Source organism: Podarcis pityusensis (genome assembly GCF_964106645.2).
Source record: "Podarcis pityusensis genome assembly, chromosome: 5".
Classification (NCBI taxonomy): Eukaryota; Metazoa; Chordata; class Lepidosauria; order Squamata; family Lacertidae; genus Podarcis; species Podarcis pityusensis.
Window position 1 is genome coordinate 5,705,998 of NC_138032.1, and position 20,781 is coordinate 5,726,778.

The 20,781-nt window shown below is 47.3% G+C and overlaps 1 protein-coding gene across 2 annotated transcripts in view; it reads left to right on the plus strand.

Annotated features, from left to right (window-relative positions):
- EIF2B5 (eukaryotic translation initiation factor 2B subunit epsilon) overlaps window positions 1–20,495 on the plus strand; it is a 28,576-nt gene extending 8,081 nt beyond the window's left edge. The window contains exons 5-17 of one of the 2 annotated variants that reach the window (XR_013987037.1): window positions 1,611–1,691; window positions 2,250–2,327; window positions 3,392–3,704; window positions 4,414–4,559; window positions 5,404–5,542; window positions 6,522–6,623; window positions 8,622–8,729; window positions 8,952–9,042; window positions 11,068–11,191; window positions 15,446–15,571; window positions 16,733–16,843; window positions 17,313–19,452; window positions 19,488–20,495. Coding sequence is in view for 1 of the 2 variants with exons in the window: in XM_081007947.1 (XP_080864073.1) it covers window positions 1,611–1,691; window positions 2,250–2,327; window positions 3,392–3,704; window positions 4,414–4,559; window positions 5,404–5,542; window positions 6,522–6,623; window positions 8,622–8,729; window positions 8,952–9,042; window positions 11,068–11,191; window positions 15,446–15,571; window positions 16,733–16,843; window positions 17,313–17,378 (1,485 nt within the window). In the remaining variant the exon portion in view is untranslated. Of the gene's footprint in view, window positions 1–1,610; window positions 1,692–2,249; window positions 2,328–3,391; window positions 3,705–4,413; window positions 4,560–5,403; window positions 5,543–6,521; window positions 6,624–8,621; window positions 8,730–8,951; window positions 9,043–11,067; window positions 11,192–15,445; window positions 15,572–16,732; window positions 16,844–17,312 lie in introns of both variants that reach the window. The other variant, XM_081007947.1, reaches the window with a different exon arrangement.
- Window positions 20,496–20,781: the final 286 nt, after the last annotated feature.

Genomic DNA, 20,781 nt, shown 5'->3' on the forward strand with positions numbered 1-20,781 from the left:
CATGCCTGAAACAGGAGTAGGGAACCTTGCGCCTGGCTGCAACCCACAGAGCCTTTGGGTTCTCCCTCTCAAAGGAACAATGAGGCTCTGCCACAATGGTCTGAGGCAGTGTGTCTTGGATTACCAGTTCAGACGGTTGGGAATCATGGTTGGGTAGAGTGCTGTTGCGTTCAGATAATGGGAGAAAGAAGGGGGGATGGAGAGGACAGAAGAGTGAGATAAGAGAAGGGGAAGTTTAGATGATGATGATGATGATTAATATTATTATTATTAATTGAATGCTGTGGATGCTTGTGAATTGATGCCATTTTCGTTCCACTCGTTTCTGGCACTCCCTCTAACACCTTGAGGCAGCTTCATGTTTTATGCACAAGTGTGGGCAGATATGCAAGTGACATTCAATAGTGCAGCCTCTTGAGAGCCAGTGTGGTGTAGTGGTTAAGAGCGGTAGATTCGTAATCTGGTGAACCAGGTTCGCTTCCCCGCTCCTCCACATGCAGCTACTGGGTGACCTTGGGCCAGTCACACTTCTTTGAAGTCTCTCAGCCCCACTCACCTCACAGAGTGTTTGTTGTGGGGGAGGAAGGGAAAGGAGATTGTTAGCCGCTTTGAGACTCCTTCGGGGAGTGATAAAGCGGGATATCAAATCCAAACTCTTCTTCTTCTTCCTGAGCTCATTGTGGGGACATGAGTGAGGAAGTTGAGCATCTCCCCCGTAGCAAAGGGCAACTTGCTGCACCCTAGTTTCAGTTCTACACTTCCTTCTGTGAAGGAACCCCACACGTTGCCTTAAAAGTGTGGAAAGTCTTAAACTAGGTGCATGATCCTCACTTTCAGTTCAAATCCTAGGCAAGCTCATACAACCGGGGAAAATAGGTTCGTCCCCAGCTTTGGTGGGACTCGTCCTAGCCTGAGTCAGTGGTGTTTCAAGTCAAAGGGTCTTGGGTTCTGATAAAATTTGAAAAGACACCTCTGCCTGAAACCTTCAGAGCTGCTGGCTCTTGGAGCAGAGAAAACTGGGCTCTCTTGGTGTGAAGCAATTTCATATGTTCATATAGAGGATGTGTTTTCCTTTGTGAGCACCTCCACCTAACTTGTGATACTGTCTGGAAACACTGGGAAGCTTATTGTTCTGCATCTCATTTCACCCTACCAGTGGGGTCGCAGGGGAGTGTTGCAGAGCTCTCTAGATTCCCTGTGTAGTGTTGTGAAAAACACACAGGCCATTCACAAGCAGAAAACCACTGATTTTAAAAGAAATGTTAGCATTCTTTACTAGGAAACTTAGAAGAAAAGCAGGTAACGGTTATGCCATTAACATTCAAACATCCATTGATTAAAGTATTAAATGCTGAAAACATATTGGAATTTGCTCCTGATTTCAATTCTGTGTACTGTTTCTGCAGGCACTAAATGTTTCTGCTGCAGGTGGTTTAGTCTGAGCTGGTTGTTGGGCTTGGCTCATGTGACACCATACACACGTGGTCCATTCAAGACACTCCTCCTGCCAGATTCTTGCTGTCGATTCTCTAGGTTAGCATGGAGAGATGTTGGTATCAAATTTGTTGTGCGAGGTTCACTAGGCCTTTGCTGTGTCCTTACCTTTTTAGAGCCTGTTCCAGGGCAACGTTGAAGAAGTACAAATACGACATGATTTGTTGGACTGCCACATCAGCATCTGCTCTCCACAGGTGGGTGTCAGAAGCAGACTCAGTGTTGCTGCTGAAGAGGCCTCCATCTCAAGTGTTGTTTTGTGTTTAGCAATGTTAAGGCAAAATGTGTTAGCTGGACGCTGAGGGCTGGCTGGTGTTTGCTGTTTAGGGAAATAGTTTATGCAGAAGGATTTCTTCAGCCTAGAGGAACGACTGCTTTGCAGTGAAACAAACTGAATCTTCCATCCGTCATTGCATGGCCCTGAGTATTATTGGAGAGTGAGAAAAATATTTCTCTCTGCTCTTTCCACACAATGCATGATTTTATATGACTTTTGCCATGCCCCCCTTACTTGCCTTTTCTCTAAACTGGAAATCCCCCAAGGGTTGTAACCATAAGGCTATGGAGGTTAAGGCTATCAATGGCTACTTGGATGCATTAAATCTCTTTTGTGTTACACTTAATGGGAGGGGGTGTTAGAAATTCACTGCATTTTCTTCATCTTGATGCAAAGCTTTCTTAAGAGGATTATTTGGAACTGTGACTTCCTGTTCTGGCTTGTTTACCCTTATGTCGCGCTTCTTCTCTTCTCGCAGGTGGCAGAGTTATTCACGGATAACTTTGATTATCAAACTCGGGATGACTTGGTGCGTGGGCTTCTAGTGAACGAAGAAGTAAGTTTGTGTGATGGGAGGCTGCTCTGAGAGGATGAAGAGCCAGAGGCTGCACAGTGCTAACGTCAAGGATTGATGAAGGGGTTTGTGGGTGGAGGAAGTACAGGGAGCTGGGGGCCTCAATCTTTAGTGTCATATTTGAGCAATGTTTTGGCTGAATGTGGCAGATGGTTGTCCCAGGCTGGTTGCTGAGGCACATCCACTGCATTTTGACATCAGGAACACACCTTCACTGTATTCTTTTCGGCAGCCACTTAAAATGTTTTTCTTTGCACAAGCCTATTCAGACATAAATACATACATAATTTTATTTTTATGCCACTTTTTCATTTGCCACCATGCTGAAGGTGGCTTACCAACATGAGAAAAAAATATATGGACATAGCAAAAGTAATTCTAAACAATAAATAAAGCATTTAAAAATACAAAACCAAACTGAAATGTTTCCATATGAATCACAACAAAATCTAAAATAAAGATACAAAAAAGCCAACAGCAACCACATCCTCCAACAAAAATTCCCCAACAACAGCCCAGCTCAGGAGTCTGTTTGGCAGCCTTAGCTTTGTAGCTGGAGTCAGTTAGGGCCCTCCCAGACTAAGTGGAAAAGGCCTGCAAGGCAGGGAGCAGGTCTTCCAGGGCTTACAGGTCAATCTCTGACCTTTTCTTTATCTCTTTTTAACGTACGTGTTGTCTTATGCTCAGCTTGGTATGTGGCCTAATTACTGAGTGACCTATGAAAGTAGCTTTGCAGGGGTGCCATAGCTGTGTGCAATGAAACCCCTGGAAGGGTAGAAATCCAACAAGCAGCTGAAGTCTTCGAGAATCCAAAATCCGAGTCAAATTCCAGCTTCCTCACGGAAAGGAGTCAAACTATCAGCTGCTTTGCTTGGGAATTGGGGACCATGGCCTGTCCTTGCTGTTTTGACTTTTTGAATAGCATCTCTGAACAGTGCCTCTCTCCTGGACGCTTTAGTTGAGATTCCTGCATTGCAGTGGGTTGGATTAGATGACCTTTGGGTGCCCCTTCCAACTCTACAATTCTGTGATTCTCCCTTCTCCAGGTCCTGGGCAACCAGATCCATATGCATGTGACATCCGAAGAGTATGGCGCCCCTGTGTCCAACTTGTTGATGTACGAGTCCGTGTCCTTTGACGTCCTGCAGCGCTGGGTTTACCCGTTGACTCCAGAGATGAACTTCACCGACGACAAGACGCAGAGTTGCACACATTCGCGGCACAACATCTACCGGGGGGCGGGGGTGAGCCTGGGCCATGGCAGCGTCTTAGAAGAGAACGTCCTCATCGGGCAGGGAACATCCGTTGGCAGGAAATGCTCCATAACCAACAGCGTTATTGGCCCCAACTGCAAAATAGGCAAGTTCTTCCCTAAGCGAGGGTGCATGGGTTGGTGGAGAAGTCTGCACCGTTTTGTGGTTGAAGGAGCAGGAGTTCTGATAGAAGAAATGATAAATAGCCACCAAGAGACAAATGGGGGAGGTGAAGTTACATTGGAAGGGGCAGAATTATCCATCTCTGTCTCAGGGAATTGGTTCTGCTACTCAGACAGTGTAGCATAGGCTTTGACAATCTGTTCTGGATTGCAAGCTGTCACAGCTGGGTTGGAGTGCATTGCTGGGCCTGGGCTGGTTCAGGCTCAGACTTCATGGGGTTGACCCATTGGGTTATGCTTGAGTCTTTCTTCTTTTGCTCCTTGCGTTTGCCCTACATAAAAGACCTGCTGCTACCTCTTGTCTTTGAGCGCCAGCATCCCAACACTGGGGACAGGCTCAGAGCTGTCACAGCATGCTAGGTTCTGCTCAGAACATGGAAGGTGGCACATCTTACCATCTGCAAGAGAAGGGTGGGTGAGCAGGAGAGGTAGGAAATTGGGGGAGCTGTGACAAGGGAGAAGCAGGTAAAGTTAGGGCTAGGATGAGTCAGGGTATATATTAGCAATCCCAGGTTCTTGCATGGAGTGTCTGTAGGGTTAGCTAGCAGCATCGAGTGTTTCTGCTGCATGATGGGTAACTGTGTAGTGTAAGATGACAGTTCTGTTTCACTTCCTTTTGTTTGTGATTGGCAGGGGATGAGGTCATTTTGGACAGGGCGTTCCTGTGGAACGGCGTCCATGTAGGGGACCATGTACGTATCCAACAATCTATAGTGTGCGACGAGGCCGAAGTGAAGAAGGGGGTAACCTTGAATCCTCGCTGCGTTCTCACTTCCCAGGTGAGTTCGAGGAGCTGCTGCTCTGCCCTTGGACTAGGTTTCTTATGTGATATGTCAGTGGACAGATTTCTGGCCCTTTGTCCCCAAGACACTCCTTTCAGAATTAATCTGGCTGAAGACTTGTTTTAATACAGTGGTGCCCCGCAAGACGAATGCCTCGCAAGACGAAAAACTCGCTAGACGAAAGAGTTTTCCATTTTTTGAGTCGTTCCGCAAGACGAATTTCCCTATGGGCTTGCTTCGCAAGACGAAACGTCTTGCGAGTTCTTGCGAGTTTGTTTCCTTTTTCTTAAAGCCGCTAAGCCGTTAATAGCCGCTAAGCCGCTAATAGCCGCGCTTCGCAAGACGAAAAAACCGCAAGACGAAGAGACTCGCGGAACGGATTAATTTCGTCTTGTGAGGCACCACTGTAATAATAATAATAATAATAATAATAATAATAATAATTTATTATTTGTACTCCGCCCATCTGATTGGGTTGCCCCAGTCACTCTGGGCAGCTTGATGAATGCCCTAGGCTAGTCACTGACCCAGCCTCTGTTGCCAATCTGTGAAATGGGGATAATGATGACCTGCTTTGTGGGAGTCCTTGCGACGTAAAGATCGCAAGGCATTTTGAGCAGCTGTTAGCTTTGCTTTAAAGCAGGAGTGTGATGGCCAAGATGAGAATTGCTGGCGGCTTTGACCACTGACCCTTCCGCAGGCGCTTGGATTTGTTCCTTGGACCATCTGCCTGCATGAACGCCCTGTAATTCTGGGACTGGGGTTTGCAGGTGCTTTCTTCCCGGAGGAGTCAAAGCACCAGGTATTCCTGGCATAGATGGAAACATTGCTTCATTTCCAGGTGGTGGTGGGACCTGACATGGTCCTCAAAGAAGGCACCGTCATCTCTCTGCATCCCACGGATGAAGAGGAGGAGGATGACGACCAGTTCAGTGATGATTCGGGTGTGAACAAAGAAGAGAGCAACGTGAAGCTAAAAGGTGTGTGAGCAATTCTGTCTGGAATTGCTGGCAAACAATGTGGGGTCACCTGCCTCCCCCCCCCCATGCCTTGTATTCATGGTGGCTTTTACAGAGCCTTGTGCTTGTTCAGTTTGGAAAATTGGATAATGTGCAAGTACTGATGGTTAAGCAAGTGGCCGAGGGACCTGTCCCTAGGGGAGCAGTAGGGAGGAGATGCAGGAGAGTACAGAGCCTTCAGCTCCTCCTGTTAGGGTGGTGCAACGTTCAGCATATCAAGCTGATCTTAGGTTCAAATCCAAGCTCAGCCATGGTTTTGCCAGCCTTAATTTCTGCATCTTGAAAATTGCAATTGGGGCATAACTGCTGGAGAACATAAGAAGAAACTGCTGGACCAAGCAGGACCCAAGCACAAGAGTTGTCTCCCCTCCTGTGGCTTCCAGCAACTGGTATTCAGAAGCGTTACTGCCTCTGACCATGACCATGGAGGCAGAGTGTAGCCATCATGGCTAGTAGCCACAGATAGTCTTATCCTTCAGGAATGCGCCTAATCTTTTAAATCCACCCAAGCTGGTAACCATCACTACCTCCTGTGGGCTACGTTCCATTGGTTTAACTGTGAGCTACATGAAGCAATAACTTGAACCTTCTTAAAAGGGAGAGCCCACTGTTAACTCTGCGTTGTTGGTTGGTTCGTTTTTGATAACATGGAAATAATCTGATGCTGTGTTTTAGAGAACAATTTGAAAAGAAAGATGACTGTCCAGGGAAGAGGTACAGACGGGGAAATACCATGCTAAACATATACAGTACCATTTTCAATATTGAACATAGGCTGCCAGCCTTGATCTACAGGTCATCACGCACTGTTTGGGCCACACCTATCGGAGGGTGTGTGTGTGTGTGTGGTCATGCTGGCCGCCTCTTTTTCTTAACCCAGCCTGCTTCTTGAGAAGTGGTTGAAATCAAGCCAACGTTGCTTCCTTTCCCCCTACTCTAGGCTACAATATAGCGGACGTTGGCTCACAGGGGAAAGGCTATCTCTGGAAAGCAGATGATGAGAATGACGTAGACCAAGTGGAGCAAAGGCAGAGTCTTTGGGGTAAGAACAAACGGCACTTGGACATAGTGGGTTTGAACAGGCGCCTGTTGGTGGAATGTCACAGCCACAGAAAAGTGGACTGTTGATTGTGGGCCCACCCCACCAGCTTCTTGTCCTGTGCAGATGGCCTTGGAATGATCAGGAGCTGGGCAAGAAGGCAGAAGAGGCAGCAGCTTCCCTTAGCCTTGCATATGATTGACTTGTTCCGTGTTCAGGCTTCCTCCATATGGCACAGCCAGCAGCCAGATACAGGATTCTTATTCTTACTATTTTATTTATAGTTATATACCATATTTTTCGTTCTATAGGACGCACATTTCCCCCTCCAAAAATTAAGGGGAAATGTGTGTGCATCCTATAGAGCGAATGCAGGCTGCGCCGCTAAGCCCAAAGCCAGAACAGGAAGACGGAGCACTGCGGAGCGCTCCGTCTCGCTGCTCTAGCTTGGGGACGGCTGCGCGCACAGCCTCTCCAGGGCAGCGGGGTGCCTTCACCCCGCTGTCCTGCAGAAGCTAGCAAGGCTGTTCCCAAGCCAGAACAGCGAGACGGAGGGCTCCGTCTCGCTGCTCTAGCTTGGGGACGGCTGCGCGCACAGCCTCTCCAGGGCAGCGGGGCGTTGCGCTCCAAAGGCTTCAGGGATGTTTGAGGCTGGTGGTGGGGGAAAGCAGCGCTTCCCCCCACCGCCAGCCCCACAAGCTCTGGTGAATGTACCTTGAACGCACCTTGTTTTAGAGGGGGAGAACAAGAAAAAAATTTTTTCCCCTGTTCTTCCCCTCCTATGATCCGGTGCGTCCTATGGTCCGGCGCGTCCAATGGAGCGAAAAATACGGTATATATTTATACACCTTTTCCCATGATGGGAATCAAGGCAGGGGTATCTTATTTTAGAGAGAAAAATAGGAACTGCTAAAAATATGGGGGGGGGGGACTATTATTAAGGAGCACCTAAACATTGATGCATTTAAAACTATATACACATATAAAATCTATTAAAACCATACAGATAATCACAATAAAACAGCATGGCACCAGCCCTTTAATTTAAAGCAGGCAGTCCCCAAAAGCCGGTGGGAACAGGAAAGTCTTCACCTGCTGGTGGAAGAACAACAAGGAGGAAGCCAATCTAGCTTCTCTAGGGAGGGAGTTCCAACGGCTGGGGGCAGCCACCGAGAAGGCCTCCTAGGAACATGTACTACTTGGGAGGGCATGCTGATGCCTTCCATAGGCAGGATCCTGCACTCCCGGGTGACAGTTTCCTTTCCTAATACTTGCTGTGGTGTCCAAAGATCAGCTGAGAGCATCTTGCAGTACATAGTCCTTGGAAGACTGACCAAGGGTGGGGTGGGGTTCAGCACTGCGTTCTTCCAATTGTTCATCTCCACAAGCATTTCAGCTTGCCAGATGGAACGACCCCCCCTCCCCACATGCGCTGTTCCTGAGGTTCTCCGGATGCCCCCAGAGCCAGTTTCAGGGGTGTGGAGGGAGGTGAGGGAGGGGGAAAACCTTGTTGTGCAAGTATAAGTCCTTGCTCAGGGTTTGTGCTCAAGGGGCTGGTTAGGCCAGTGTGAGAGCCAGTGTGGTGTAGTGGTTAAGAGCGGTAGTCTCGTAATCTGGGGAACCGGGTTCGCATCTCTGCTCCTCCACATGCAGCTGCTGGGTGACCTTGGGCTAGTCACACTTCTGAAGTCTCTCAGCCCCACTCACCTCACAGAGTGTTTGTTGTGGGGAAGGAAGGGAAAGGAGAATGTTAGCCGCTTTGAGACTCCTTCGGGTAGTGATAAAGCGGGATATCAAATCCAAACTCTTCTAGTCTTCTTATAGGCGAACCCTGCCCTTTAAAAAGCCATTCTTGAGTGGCTTCATAGCTTTGCATAAACACCCAGCAGGTGGAATATCATCATCTGGGCTGGGGCGTAGAAATGACAAAGGGGTGCTTGGCCAAATTGATTTTGGGGGGAACTTCCGCAGCCGGTCACTTTCTCTTTCCATCTTCAATAGGTCCCATTTTAAATGCAGAAGAAGAAAGCGAGTCAGAAAGTGATATGAGTCTGGGGTCTGAAGGAGCAGACAGCCGGACAGCTTCTCCTCTGTTGGATGATATCAAAGGTAAGAGCCATTTGGCTTTCAAGGTAAGGAGTTAGCTTTGCATGCATCCTCTTCCCTGTTGTGTACCGTGTAGAAAACCACTTGTGCAATAAAGAGAATCCAAGTTTGGCCACTGGACTTTGCAGATTTGGGAACTGATGCCTCCTGCTATTGGCTCTTTCTCAGGGAGTGTTGGTGTTTGTTGCTTCTGATCTAACAATCTGCTGTTGCCTTGGCTTGCAGTTTTCCAGAATGAGGTGCTGGGTACCCTGCAGAGGGGCGAAGAGGAAAACATATCCTGTGACAACCTGGTTCTGGAGATCAACTCTCTCAAGTATGACAATGTCCCCCAACCAAAAAAAATACGTTTTGAACTTGCAGGAGGTTGTTGTTTGAGGGTGGTCTTCTCAGTCCCTCAGTTCAGAGACAAGACAATTATGCAGAGCCACAATTGCACGTGTGAGGCCCACAGTTACATGTACAAAGCTCTATTTTCTGTCAGTTTGATTTTTGAACAGCAGGAGATAAAGCAGAATTCAGGTCAATTCCCTGTTCTGTTCCTCTTGCATCTCAGGCTTATTTCTAAAGCCAGTCACGGAAGTGAGCAGGAGGAGGAAGAGGATGCTCTGACCAGGCGTGTCTGTATGGTCCCTGTCTCTCCACCTCTTCCACAATAGCAGAGACATTTTGGGTGGTTGCAGTGCTAAATCTCTAAGTTAGGAAACTTCTCTAGGCCTGGTTTTGGTGCTCCATATGTTGTTGGACTCTCTTTCCGGTCATCCCTGACCATTGACCACGCTGCCTGGGGCTAGTTTCCCTGCTCTAGGTTTGTCTGTTACAGGATCCTTTCCCACTCTGTAACTTTACACCCATGGAGGATAAGGCTATGCCCTGCCTCCATGGTCAGAGGCAGGATGTCTTTGAGCACCAACTGCTGGGAGCTGCAGGAAGGATGCAGAGATGGATGCTGTGGATCATTGACCTGGTCCAGGCTCCTCTAACATCGATGTTCAAGAGCTTCCCGCTGTTTGAGAACCACTGAAGCAAAGAATCTGACACATCTTCATGTTCTCCTCTGGGGTCTTCTGTGAACAAGCGCATGGGCTCTACTTCTGAGCTGCAGGGCCCAACTCCCAGATGCCTCTGCGATAGCAGAGACTTTTAATCTTAGGGTCATGGGTTCAAGCCCCACAGTGGGTGAAAGATTATTTCATTGCAGGGGTTGGACTGGATTCTATGATTATTAACACTTGTAGTGTGAGTTACAGTTTGAGTTTCTTTACTGCTAATAGTAGGCGTAGTAGTAGTAATAAATCAACTGAGAACATAATCTGTAAACTTCTTGTCAAATTGGCATGTTACTTTTCTCAGCATGCTATTTATATAAGATTATTTTTGTGGCAGTAAAGTTCTGGTCGTAGGCTTTGCTGGCACTCTTAAATTTTTAGGGCTGGGTCTGGACACTGGGGACTGTGGCTGAGCATGCAGTAGTACAGAGCAGATCAAGATTGTTAAAAACAAAGTAGTGAATAGAATGTTTTTTTCAAATGACAGCTATGTTAACACAGAATCTTAATATAAGCATGATAGCCGTAAAGTGAATCTCTAAACTAGATAAGTGCCTCTACCAAAGATAAGTGAGTTATGGGAGAAGTGCTGATAGTCTGCCTACCAAACACGAGGTATTTCATTTTCTTCTGATGAAAGTAAGTTGTTCAAGTCTCTCCAGTAGCTCTTTGACCTTGCTTCCACCCTCCAGTCATGGGAATTTCATTTTTGCCTGCTAATTTGTTTTTGTGAGGGGAAGGCAGGGATAGGCAAAGGCAGAAAGGAGCAGCCCTGAGAAGAGGGGAGGAGAAGAAAATACAAAATTTTCCAGTGTGCAGCTTTAACTTCAAAAACTACCATGAGTGCTGGCTGTAAGAAAAAGCCTATATGGCAATATTTCAAAGATGTTATCTTTGTAAGTAAAAAAAGAAATCATGTAAAATACGCAGAGGTGCCAGGTCTGGTTGGAATGAAAAAGTGTAAACAAACAAAGAACAAAAAAACCACCCTACTTAGTTGTAAATGAAAACCACATGGTCAGACTTCCGCCATTGTTTTAAAAATGTCAGACAAAGGATCACAGCAGGAAACTCTTTCAAATTACTTAATTTATTTTGGATATTCTTCCTTACTCATTTGCGCCAACCCACCGTGCAATTTTACACTAGCAATTACAGAGTGTTGTTGAAAGCATTGTGCATTTTCTTTAAGCTGTGCATATTGATAGTGGGTAGCAGATCAGATAGGGGAGATGGATGAGTTCCCCATCCATGTCCCATAATACCTTGCTATCTCTCTCTTCTCCATTCAGATATGCCTATAATATTGGCCTGAAAGAGGTGATGGAGGTGCTCAGTAAAGTGGTTCTGGAGTTCCCACTGCAGCAGCTAAATGCGGAAAAGGACCCTCAACATTACTGCATGCTGGTAGTCCCTGTGAGTTTCCCTGCTCTCTCACTGGATGCAGTGTCTGTCTTTACTTCTTCAGGAACTCCCCTCTGTTTGGAGAAAGGGCAGTATTTGCTGTTCCAGAGACACAGGTCTCTCCTCCGATGAGATACTGCTAGATGCTCCCTGGGCCATTGTTTCCTGTGTTGGATTTTGTGAACTGTAAAAGCATTATCTACAGAGAAAGTGCTCGCTGTGTTTGCAATTTCCTGCTCATCTGTGGTCTGGAAAGCTTATTATCTATCCTTTCTTTTCTTTTCTTTTTAAAAAAGTACTTCTTATGCACCCTTCACCAAAAGGGCAGCATACGAAAGTGTAAATAGGATCAATTCACGCAGCATATATTAAAAGCCAACAAAGCAAGCATAAGAAAACTCAACAAGTCAAAATCCCTAACGTAGTGGCATCTTTTTGTTCTTGCTTCCCCCTCCCCTTTCCTCTGTCATGGTGCCGCTGCCTCTTAAATGCTTTAATAGTTTTCTTTCGTAACTCCTCTTTCCTGTAAGTATAAAATAGTAAGAAGCTGTTAACAGGCTCTGGCCGAAGTGCTATACTTAGTGGGGCTGTCTTGCTGCTTCCAGAGTGCTAATTAAATGGTGCAGGAGAGGATTGGCCAGGAATGCAAAGGGCTTCCTGTCTTTCATCCTTTCTCCTGTTCCTGGCAGTCTGTGCTGATAATCCTTGCAGTGCCCTGACTTGTCTCAGGCGAGCGCAAACGGAGCTTCAGGAAGGCTTCTTAAGCAAGGGGTGCATTTGACAACTAGCCTCCCCCAGAGGATACATGGGGGGCTCCACTGGAGCCCAACTTAATTGCGCCTTTCTTCCACTCCTGCTGTTGTGTCACAGGAAACTGCCTGGTGCACTCTTGCTCAGAATTGTCTACACCAGAAGTGGGAAACCTTTTAAAAAGAGGATTGGACAAATTCATGGAGGAGGGGGCTTTTGGTGGCTACCAGCCATAATGGCTGTTCTCTGCCTCCACATTTTTTAAGGCAGCAATGTTGCTGAGTACCAGTTGCTGGAAACCACAGGAGGGGAGAGAGCTGTTGTGCTCGCATCCTGCTTGCAGGTTTCCCACAGACATCTGGTTGGCCTGTGTGTGAGAACAGGATGCTGGACTAGATGGGCCATTGGCCTGATCCACCAAGGCCACCTGTCATGGAAGTTTTAGCTGAGATTCCTGCATTGCAGGGGGTTGGACTAGATGACCCCTGGGGTCCCTTCCAACTCTACAATTCTATGATTCCATGTTCTTAGTGGGCTTGTTTGTTTGTTTCTCATCGTGAGGGCCGTATTTGCTCATGGTCAACCTTCCTGGGGCCACCTGCACATTGCAGGTAGGGCAATGGATATGGCTCTTTGTGTAGTGGGCTATAGGTCATCCATGCAAAAATCGGTGTTTTCTATAGAGGCGTCTCTCTCCATCCAGGCATTAACACAGCTGAAGGGCATATTGCAGCCAGACAAAAGAACTGGAAGAGTTCTTTTGATTGGAATCCCCTCTCCATTCTCCCCCACCCCGTGTTTATTTCTCTAAACTAGGCACCTCTACCCTTTCCAGACCCAGGACCCACTTTTAATGCAGCAGGGATTCATTTCTTAACCTTTCACCATATGTTTGCATGGTGGCAGTGCTCCGGTTGAGACTCACCTTGGATCAGGCTGCAGCCCACCAGGTGAAGACCAGTGTTCTAGGCTCATACGTTGCTTTGGGTTGGAATCTTGTCCCTGCCATTGAAGGCTCTCCTCTCCTCCTGCACCACCCTCCCTTTTCTCCAGTCTTCTGGAGCAAATCTGGGGAAGGTGTGTGGGTGGCTGCAAGAGGGAGGGGAAACTGGGCAGAAACTACCTTCTTCCCTGTCCCACGGACAGAAGCCTCTGCTGGATTAGAGAGCCTTCCATCAGCAGGCAGGCCCTGCTGGATCCAATCCAGTGCTTTTCATAATGAATATTGCAGGGGTTTTTTTCTTTCGGCTAAATGTTTTCCATATTTAACTGGTTTTGTTTTACTCCTTGTGTGTTGCCTTGGGTGCTTACAAAAGGTGAAACATGAGTAAATAAATTCTTTTTTTTTTAATGCCTTTTTCATGGTACATGCAAAACTTGCCGTTCATTCCTGTTATGCGGAGGGCTCTGCCAGGATGTCACTCACGTCCTCTTGAGTGTAAACAAAGCTTGCAAATTAATTCTGCGTTTCCATGTCATGCAAGCTGCCCCCAAAATTAACTCCACACACACACACACACACAGAGTATATATAGCCCCCGCCCCTTGCATCTTTATTTTAATTTACGGAATAAATAATAATCCGCTACATGATCAAGATACTTTTTAAAAAATCAACCCAATTTCTAGAACAAATGGAAATTACTTTTTTTTTTTTTACAAGCTCTCTGTTACTAAGCAAGCAGCTCTGGTCCTTGTGAGAATGTGAGCTATTAGTGGGAATGCTGACTGCCTTTAGAGCAAGTTTTTGGCTCCCCAGCTCCCATATTCTCTGACCTTTGGCCATTCTGGCTGGGGCTGATGGGAGTTGTAGTCCAATAACTTCTGGGTGGCCTTTGAAGAGCACACAGATAACGCACATAGTTACTGTATTTTTCGCCCTATAGGGCGCACCGTCCCATAAGGCGCACCTAGGGGTTTTTTTGGGAGGGGAAATAAAGGGAAAATTTTTTATTCCCCCCCCCCCCCCAGTGCGGGGCTGGGGCAGGGGAAGCCCGAGCTTCCCCTGACCCCAGCCCCCAGAACAGGCAACTTTCTGCAAGCCGTGGGAGCCCGGCGTGGGAGCACCTTGTGGAGAGCTGCGCGAAGTCTGGGCGCGCTGAGCTCAGCGTGCCCAGGCTTCAGCATGCAGGCAACTCTCCGCAAGCCGCGGGAGCCCAACGTGGGAGAGCTGCGCGAAGCCTGGAGAGCGAGAGGGGGCGGTGCGCACCGACCCCTCTCGCTCTCCAGGCTTCAGCGAAAGCCTGCATTCGCCCCATAGGACGCACACACATTTCCCCTTCATTTTTGGAGGGGAAAAAGTGCGTCCTATATGGCGAAAAATACGGTATACAGTAATAGATAATGTGAAAGGAGTTTAATTTATTTCGGCTTTGCCCAAATCTGCAACCTGTAACTGGTTGCTGTGGAGCAAAATCAACAGAAGGGCTAAGCCTCAAGTACAAGTGATTCTTGTTTATTTGTAAGCTGTAATAAATTCCCACCATGCTGCAGTGTATGTGATGGAGCTGCGTTGTAAGGCCCTCATCCATCCTGAACTGCCAAGCAGAGACAATGCACCATCTCCAGTTGCATGAGTTTTAATTAGTATCACAATCAGATGTTGCTACAGGTGCTAATAAAGCATCCTGTCGTTCTGTTGCCAACTCTTAAGGCCTTGTTTTCAAACATCTGGAAAGGGGGTTGCACTCAGGACCCTCGGGGGCCCTTTCAGCTCTACAATTCTATCATTCTATGATTCCAGAAAGGCGCTAGCTCTAAATGTGTTTAATGTGATTGTAATTTCGCCTTAAAGCAGACTTTGCCAACCCCAGGGAGTATCACCTTGGAGGGTACCAGGTGGCCAAAGGCTGCCTTATTGTTTTCCATTAATTTAGGCCGTCTTTTCTCAAACTTTGGGCCCCCAGCTTTTCTTGGACTACAACTCCCACTGGTTCTGGTAGTGAGCAATGATGGGAGCTGCAGTGCAGCAGCAACAAGGGACCCAAGGTTGAGAAAGGCTTATTTAGACAATGTCAGGGCTGTGAACTGCTGTCAGCATGTCAGGGTCAAATTCTCTAGTGATAAGAGGATGAACAAAGGAAGCCTTATACTGAATCAGGGCATTGGCCCATCCAGATGGGTACTGCCTGCCTTGGCCGGTAGTGGTTTGTCCAGGGTTTCAGGCTGAACTCCTTCCCATACCTACCTGGAGATGCTTGAGATTGACCCCAGGACCTCCTGCGTGCTCTGCCTGTGCTCTGCCACTGAGTTATAGCCCTCCCCAGAGGGCCCTATATTTGTATAACGTAACGCAATGTTTCTCAAAACTTGACTCTCCAGCTGCTTTTGGACTACAATTCCCATCATCCCTGACTACTGGTCTTGCTAGCTAGGGACGATAGGAATTGTAGTAAAAAACAGCAACAGCTGGAGACCCAAATTTGGGAAACACTGAGGTAATGGCACGTCTGTATATGATACCTCTAAGTGGTCACCTCTTTGTCTCTCTTTTGCCCACTTTACCCCTCTTAACAGTTGCTGAAGAACTGGGCTCCAGTCTTCAAGAACTACATAAAGCGGGCGTCAGATCACTTGGATGCCTTGCACGCCATCGAGGAGTTCTTCCTGGAGCACGAAAACCTATGCATGTCCATGGCCAAAGTGAGTTTTTATGCCAATGGGAAGGGTGTGTGTTTGAGAGAGAGAAAGAGCTTGTTCTTTCCAACATGTCTGCTTGAATTATGCCTTGTTTTCTGCACCAGCACTTAGAGTTGTCCCTTATCAGGAAGGGAAGGGTTCATGTGCCTGTCAGCAGGAGTTGATTAAGAATCTGCTTTCCGATCGTTGAAAGGGACTTGTTTGTGCAGCCAACACGGTTGGCGCAGAACACACTGCTGTGTGCCCCTTGTTAAAGGCAAATGTCCAAGACGCACAAACACCAAGTGCCTGCTATGTAGCAAGAAGACACTAACCCTCAGATCAGATCCCAGTTTAGAAAGCAAGTTTTTGCAAAGGCTCAGAAGCCTAAGCTACTCAAACCACAGGGGTCCGCACAAAATCTTCTGTTTTTGGCAAAAGGTGCCACCTTTTCAGACTTTTCCTCTGTAGCATTGTTGAGTTTGAAGGAGGGGTGTTAAGTGAAAATGGAGACCTTTGAGATTTTGCTCCGGCTCCTGAATCGCAGAAGTCTTTCTTCTCCCCTGAGCTGGTGGAGGCATACAAGTCTCCTGCATCACCTGCGCTGCTGAGACTGCCAGGGACCTTGGAGGGCGTGTGTGCCTCTTTGCCAAACGTTCCTCTTCAACCAGGCCTTCAGCTGATTAATATTCCACAGCATTTTAAATTTGTTTGTGGGAAGGCGGGTGTTAATAGTTTTGGTGTCTTTGTTTTAACTATCTTGTATTTTATTCTGTGAGCCACCCTGAGATCTTGTGATGAAGGAACATTTTTGCCTGGTGCCTAAATATATATAATGAAGGCGCCAGGCAGACATAACTGGGGTTTGGCAGTGTGGTGGGGCTGCATTGTACAGGTTTGACTTTTGTCACCAGCTGTTTTCCATGCAAGCCTCAGGAAGAGAAGGTTTTTATTTAAAAGTGCTGGCATTTCTATGAAGCCTCAGGAACTGAAAGAGGGCTGTGGGAGCCTTGCCTGCTCTGCGCAGTTCCCTGTCCTCAGCCTCCTCATCTTGCATCCCAGGGCCCCTCCTACCAACCAAGCAAGCAAGCTTCTGACATTGGTTTGCTTTGCCCTTCTGGCCCCTGAGTAAGCAACTGATCCAGAATAAACTGCCCACTTAAGTGCCCAGGGCTCTTGTTGCAGGTGTTGATGACTTTCTACCAGCTGGAAATCTTAGCAGAAGAGATGATTCTCTCCTGGTTTTCTCAACGGGACACATCGGATAAAGGCAGGCAGCTTCGTAAAAACCAGCGGGTGAGTCTCCAGGGTGAGAGGAAGCCTTTATCGGCAGCTGTGTTGACACTTTCTGTTGAGACCAGCACCTTTTGGCAGTCTCTCTCCAGGGTTTCAGGCAGAGGGAACTGCCAGCCCTACTTGGGGATGGGGGAATGAACCAAGGACCTTCTGCATACATTACAGGTGCTCTACTGCTGCGCTCCAGCCTAATTAAGCGGGGTAACATTCAATAATGTGCCGACACACCCCTGCTGGAGCCTGAAATGGTACAGGCCATTCTGCCACCTCATTCTGTACCTGTAAGCCCCACGCAGTGTGTGGTAAACCAAGGATGAAGCCAGCAAGCTTCTGTGTATGTGTGGATCAGCCTATACAAGTGAGCTCAGTTGTTGGTCGCGAAAATGTCTGAAGCTGTTGGTGTTCCACTGGGGAGTTGCCTTTGCCGATTTTGTCACATCCTGTTACAGCTTCTTCTTTTCTTCCTCAGCTTCAGAAGTTTATCCAGTGGCTAGAGGAGGCCGAAGAGGAGTCGTCCGAAGGGGAGCAGAACTGACCTGGCAGCCTCTCTCAGAAAGAGATGCCCCCTCTCCCTGCTTCCAAGAGGGAGAGGGCCGCAGTGCCAGACTTTGCCTGGCGAAGCGGCGGAGCGAGCAAGAGCGAGACCCGGTGCATGGCGTGTACGTGGGGGACCTGAAAATCAAAGCTGACTGACAATCCCATTGCTGTTTATGTACTTAGCATCTTCCCCTACAAAGGCACCGCACGCAGGACAGAGAGAGAGCAGTCAGAAGGAAAAGCCAGAGACATGTGTAATGTTAAAAGATTTTTCTGAGACATGTATGTGTGAGGGTGCGTGTATGTATGTGTGTATACAAACACACAAACATGTATGTGTATACACACAAACATCTATGGTGCTGTATAAGGAAGCTGTCCACTGGGACGGGGGCTTTGCTGCTGCTGGAGGTGGTGACAGAGGCAGATCCAGACCGATTTTCATGTCAACCTTAACCCTTGGGGGCTTTGAGCCATTTGTGTAGAAGACAGTCCTGTAAGACCAGATGCCCCAGGAGCCCCTGCCTTTCCTGTAGTGCTGCGCGTGCAGTGGGTGTCCCCCCAGTTTCATTGAAGGGAACAGCTGGTAAAGCAACATGAGGCAGGAAGAGAGTTCAGCAGCCCAAAGTCAGGGCCGATACCCGAAGCCTCTGCTGCAGATGGAGGTGGAGTTGTTCCTGGATCCGGAGAGATTCAGAAGAGAGGTGGCTTAGCTTCCGTTTTAGCTTGGAGGTCCACTTGGCAATGCAGCCTTTGCCAGAATCACAGAGCCTTTTCTGTTTCAACTTCTGTTCATACAAAACGGGGAAACGTCCACCTACCTCACCAGGAGTTCATTCATAAATGAAAAATCTGTAGCAAGGAAGTGTCTTATGCCCCTGATGGTGGGAGTCTTTTGTCTGCGTCAAGCCTGCTTACTGACCAATCTTAACCATTTGGATCTGGAACAACAGATCCACACCCAGCTGCAGCAGAACAGATGTTCTTGGTATCTTACCAAGACGCTGCTGGAGTCTGTCCTCTGCAGCATTTGACAGAGGTTGCTTCAGAACCCTTTGGGAGTTCTGTTTTGGCCCTTGGGGACACTCACACAGCATAGATGCAAGTTAGGTCAATCACACATGCTCCACATAATTCTAGAGATTTTTCCAGCCATGCTTTGTATAGGGCCTAACCAAGATGGTTCCTTTTAGATGTTGTGGGACTAGAACTCCCATCAGCCCCAGCCACAGTGACCAGTGATCAAGGATGATGGGAGTTGTAGTCAAAGCAGCATCTGGAGAGGAATGCATTGGCTAGCCCTGTTTTATATAAGAAACACTGTTGTTTCCTCTTAAATACTGACATCAGAAGGCCTGTGGTTCTGGGTTTGGTCTAGGAGTGTGTGGTAGCACGTTCTCCCTGCCCTGGCACCATTCTCATAATTCACAGAGTCCTCAAGCAGCCACCTTCTCTTGAGTTGCAGGTCAGCATGCATCCTTCTGCTAAAAGGGAACATGAGGCACAGCAGGCAGTTGCCTGCGTCTATCAGTCAGTCTGACTTGTTGATCTTGTTCCTTCCGGGAAAGGGCTGCAGTCTATCTAGAGGAAGGGAACCCGAGCTTTGCCAGTCTGGAGGTGGCTGTAACCATTGGTGCTGCTGTGCCATGCTGGCACATGTGGACTGCCAGAAGCCTCTGGGGGAGCATTGCCTGCTGGGATGGAAGCTCTTGAACATTGGCGGTGGTGTTGGGCTCTTGTCGCCACATCCTCTTGTAAATGTCGGGAAAGAAGATGTGCTTTTTCTGTGTCTGCCAATATTTAATTTGGGGAGTAATTAAACATCCCTTCCGCAAAGAATGGGCTTTCTGTTCTGTAATATGTTGGTATTCGAGCAAAAGTCTTGGGTAGGCCTCATTGGCCCATGGCTCTTAAATCCCATTTACATGTTGCTCAATTGGTGTGGTTGCCATAGCTCCTGCAGCAATATGTGTACCTGGAATGAGTTCTGCCCATGTGGTTCATTTTCTTGTTATGTTTACAAACTGCACAAATGATGTCTGGATCCTTGGGAGGCCCGCCACTAATGCATGGTTTGCAAATCTGTTAGGAAGCCAGACTAGGTGAGCGGAAGCCGTTCTGCCTCTCCATACCTGCATGGAGGGGAACGAACAACCACAGAGGTAGTGGCAAATGTAGCAATTAAAGGCATGTTGAATGGGGAGCTTAAGGTCCATTCCTTGTTTTGTGTGCTGAACAGCAGTTCCAAAATCCTTGTCGTGACTGGATTCCACTGAGTGACTTAGTAGGGATTTTAAGTGGATTAATGGGACTGGTAACCTTTTCAATTAAGAGATACATGCCATTCTGAGAAATCAGAGAAATACTAGTAGCTGTCTTATTTTGGGTAACGTGACTGATGGGGTGGCTATAACACAATCAGCAATGGAAAACGACTCTCGGATGAGCTTCTGACCTGAACCACGGCAAGGTTGGCAGGATTGGGAAGTTGGTGGTGATAATGTATTTACGGTAACCAGTCACACACACACACACACACACAGTTGAAAATGGGCACTCCAGCATTGGTAATCCAATTCACATGTGATTTAAAAACCAACACCTTTGTCCCAGTTCACAAGTGATAGGATTGCACTTCCCTGATGAACTGTAATCCAGTGATTTCACTACTTATTTCCTGAGATGGTAAATCGTAGCAGAATGTGTTTCTTTTAATCCTGGTGTCATGCGATGCACACATCTTACTTACTTTTGCTATGGGTAAAATTTACCTCTCCTTTTTAATATTAACCTGGTCCCTTGAGAAATGGAGGGTAATGTCTGGCAATTTTGAAGTCAGGGAAGAATTTGTTGTTTTTTTAATCTCCTCTCTTGGCTCTTGGAAATGTGTCTGGTTTTATGGAGCATTAAATTGAAGAGAGTCCCTATTTGAGACTTTGTAAAAAATTTGCTCTTCCTGCAGTGATAAATTCTGTATATGAAGCCTTCCTTAACTCCCCCACCCTGCACACTATAACTGTTTATGAATGCAGATATAACACTCCACATGCTCTAGCCTACTGTGAGCTCTCCAAGTGTTTACAAGCTGTATAAAATTCAGACATTTAAAAATCTCGCTGGATGCCTGAGGTTTTCTCTTTTAACAGTTCAAAGGTGGCTTTAAAATGGGTTTGCCTTGTAATTCCGTATCTGATGGGGGTTTTTTTGACTAGAGGCAGAGAATACTGTGTGCCACGTAACAAATCTATGTTTTGCTCAAATCCTGTGCTCTGAAAGTACCAATTTTTATTGTGTGCATTGATTGCTAACATTCAGTCATACTGGAATTGAAGCATTCTCTAGATTTGTTGAACAAAAGAATCCAGCAGTGCCATCCTATGCATATCTGTTTGGAGGGGGGG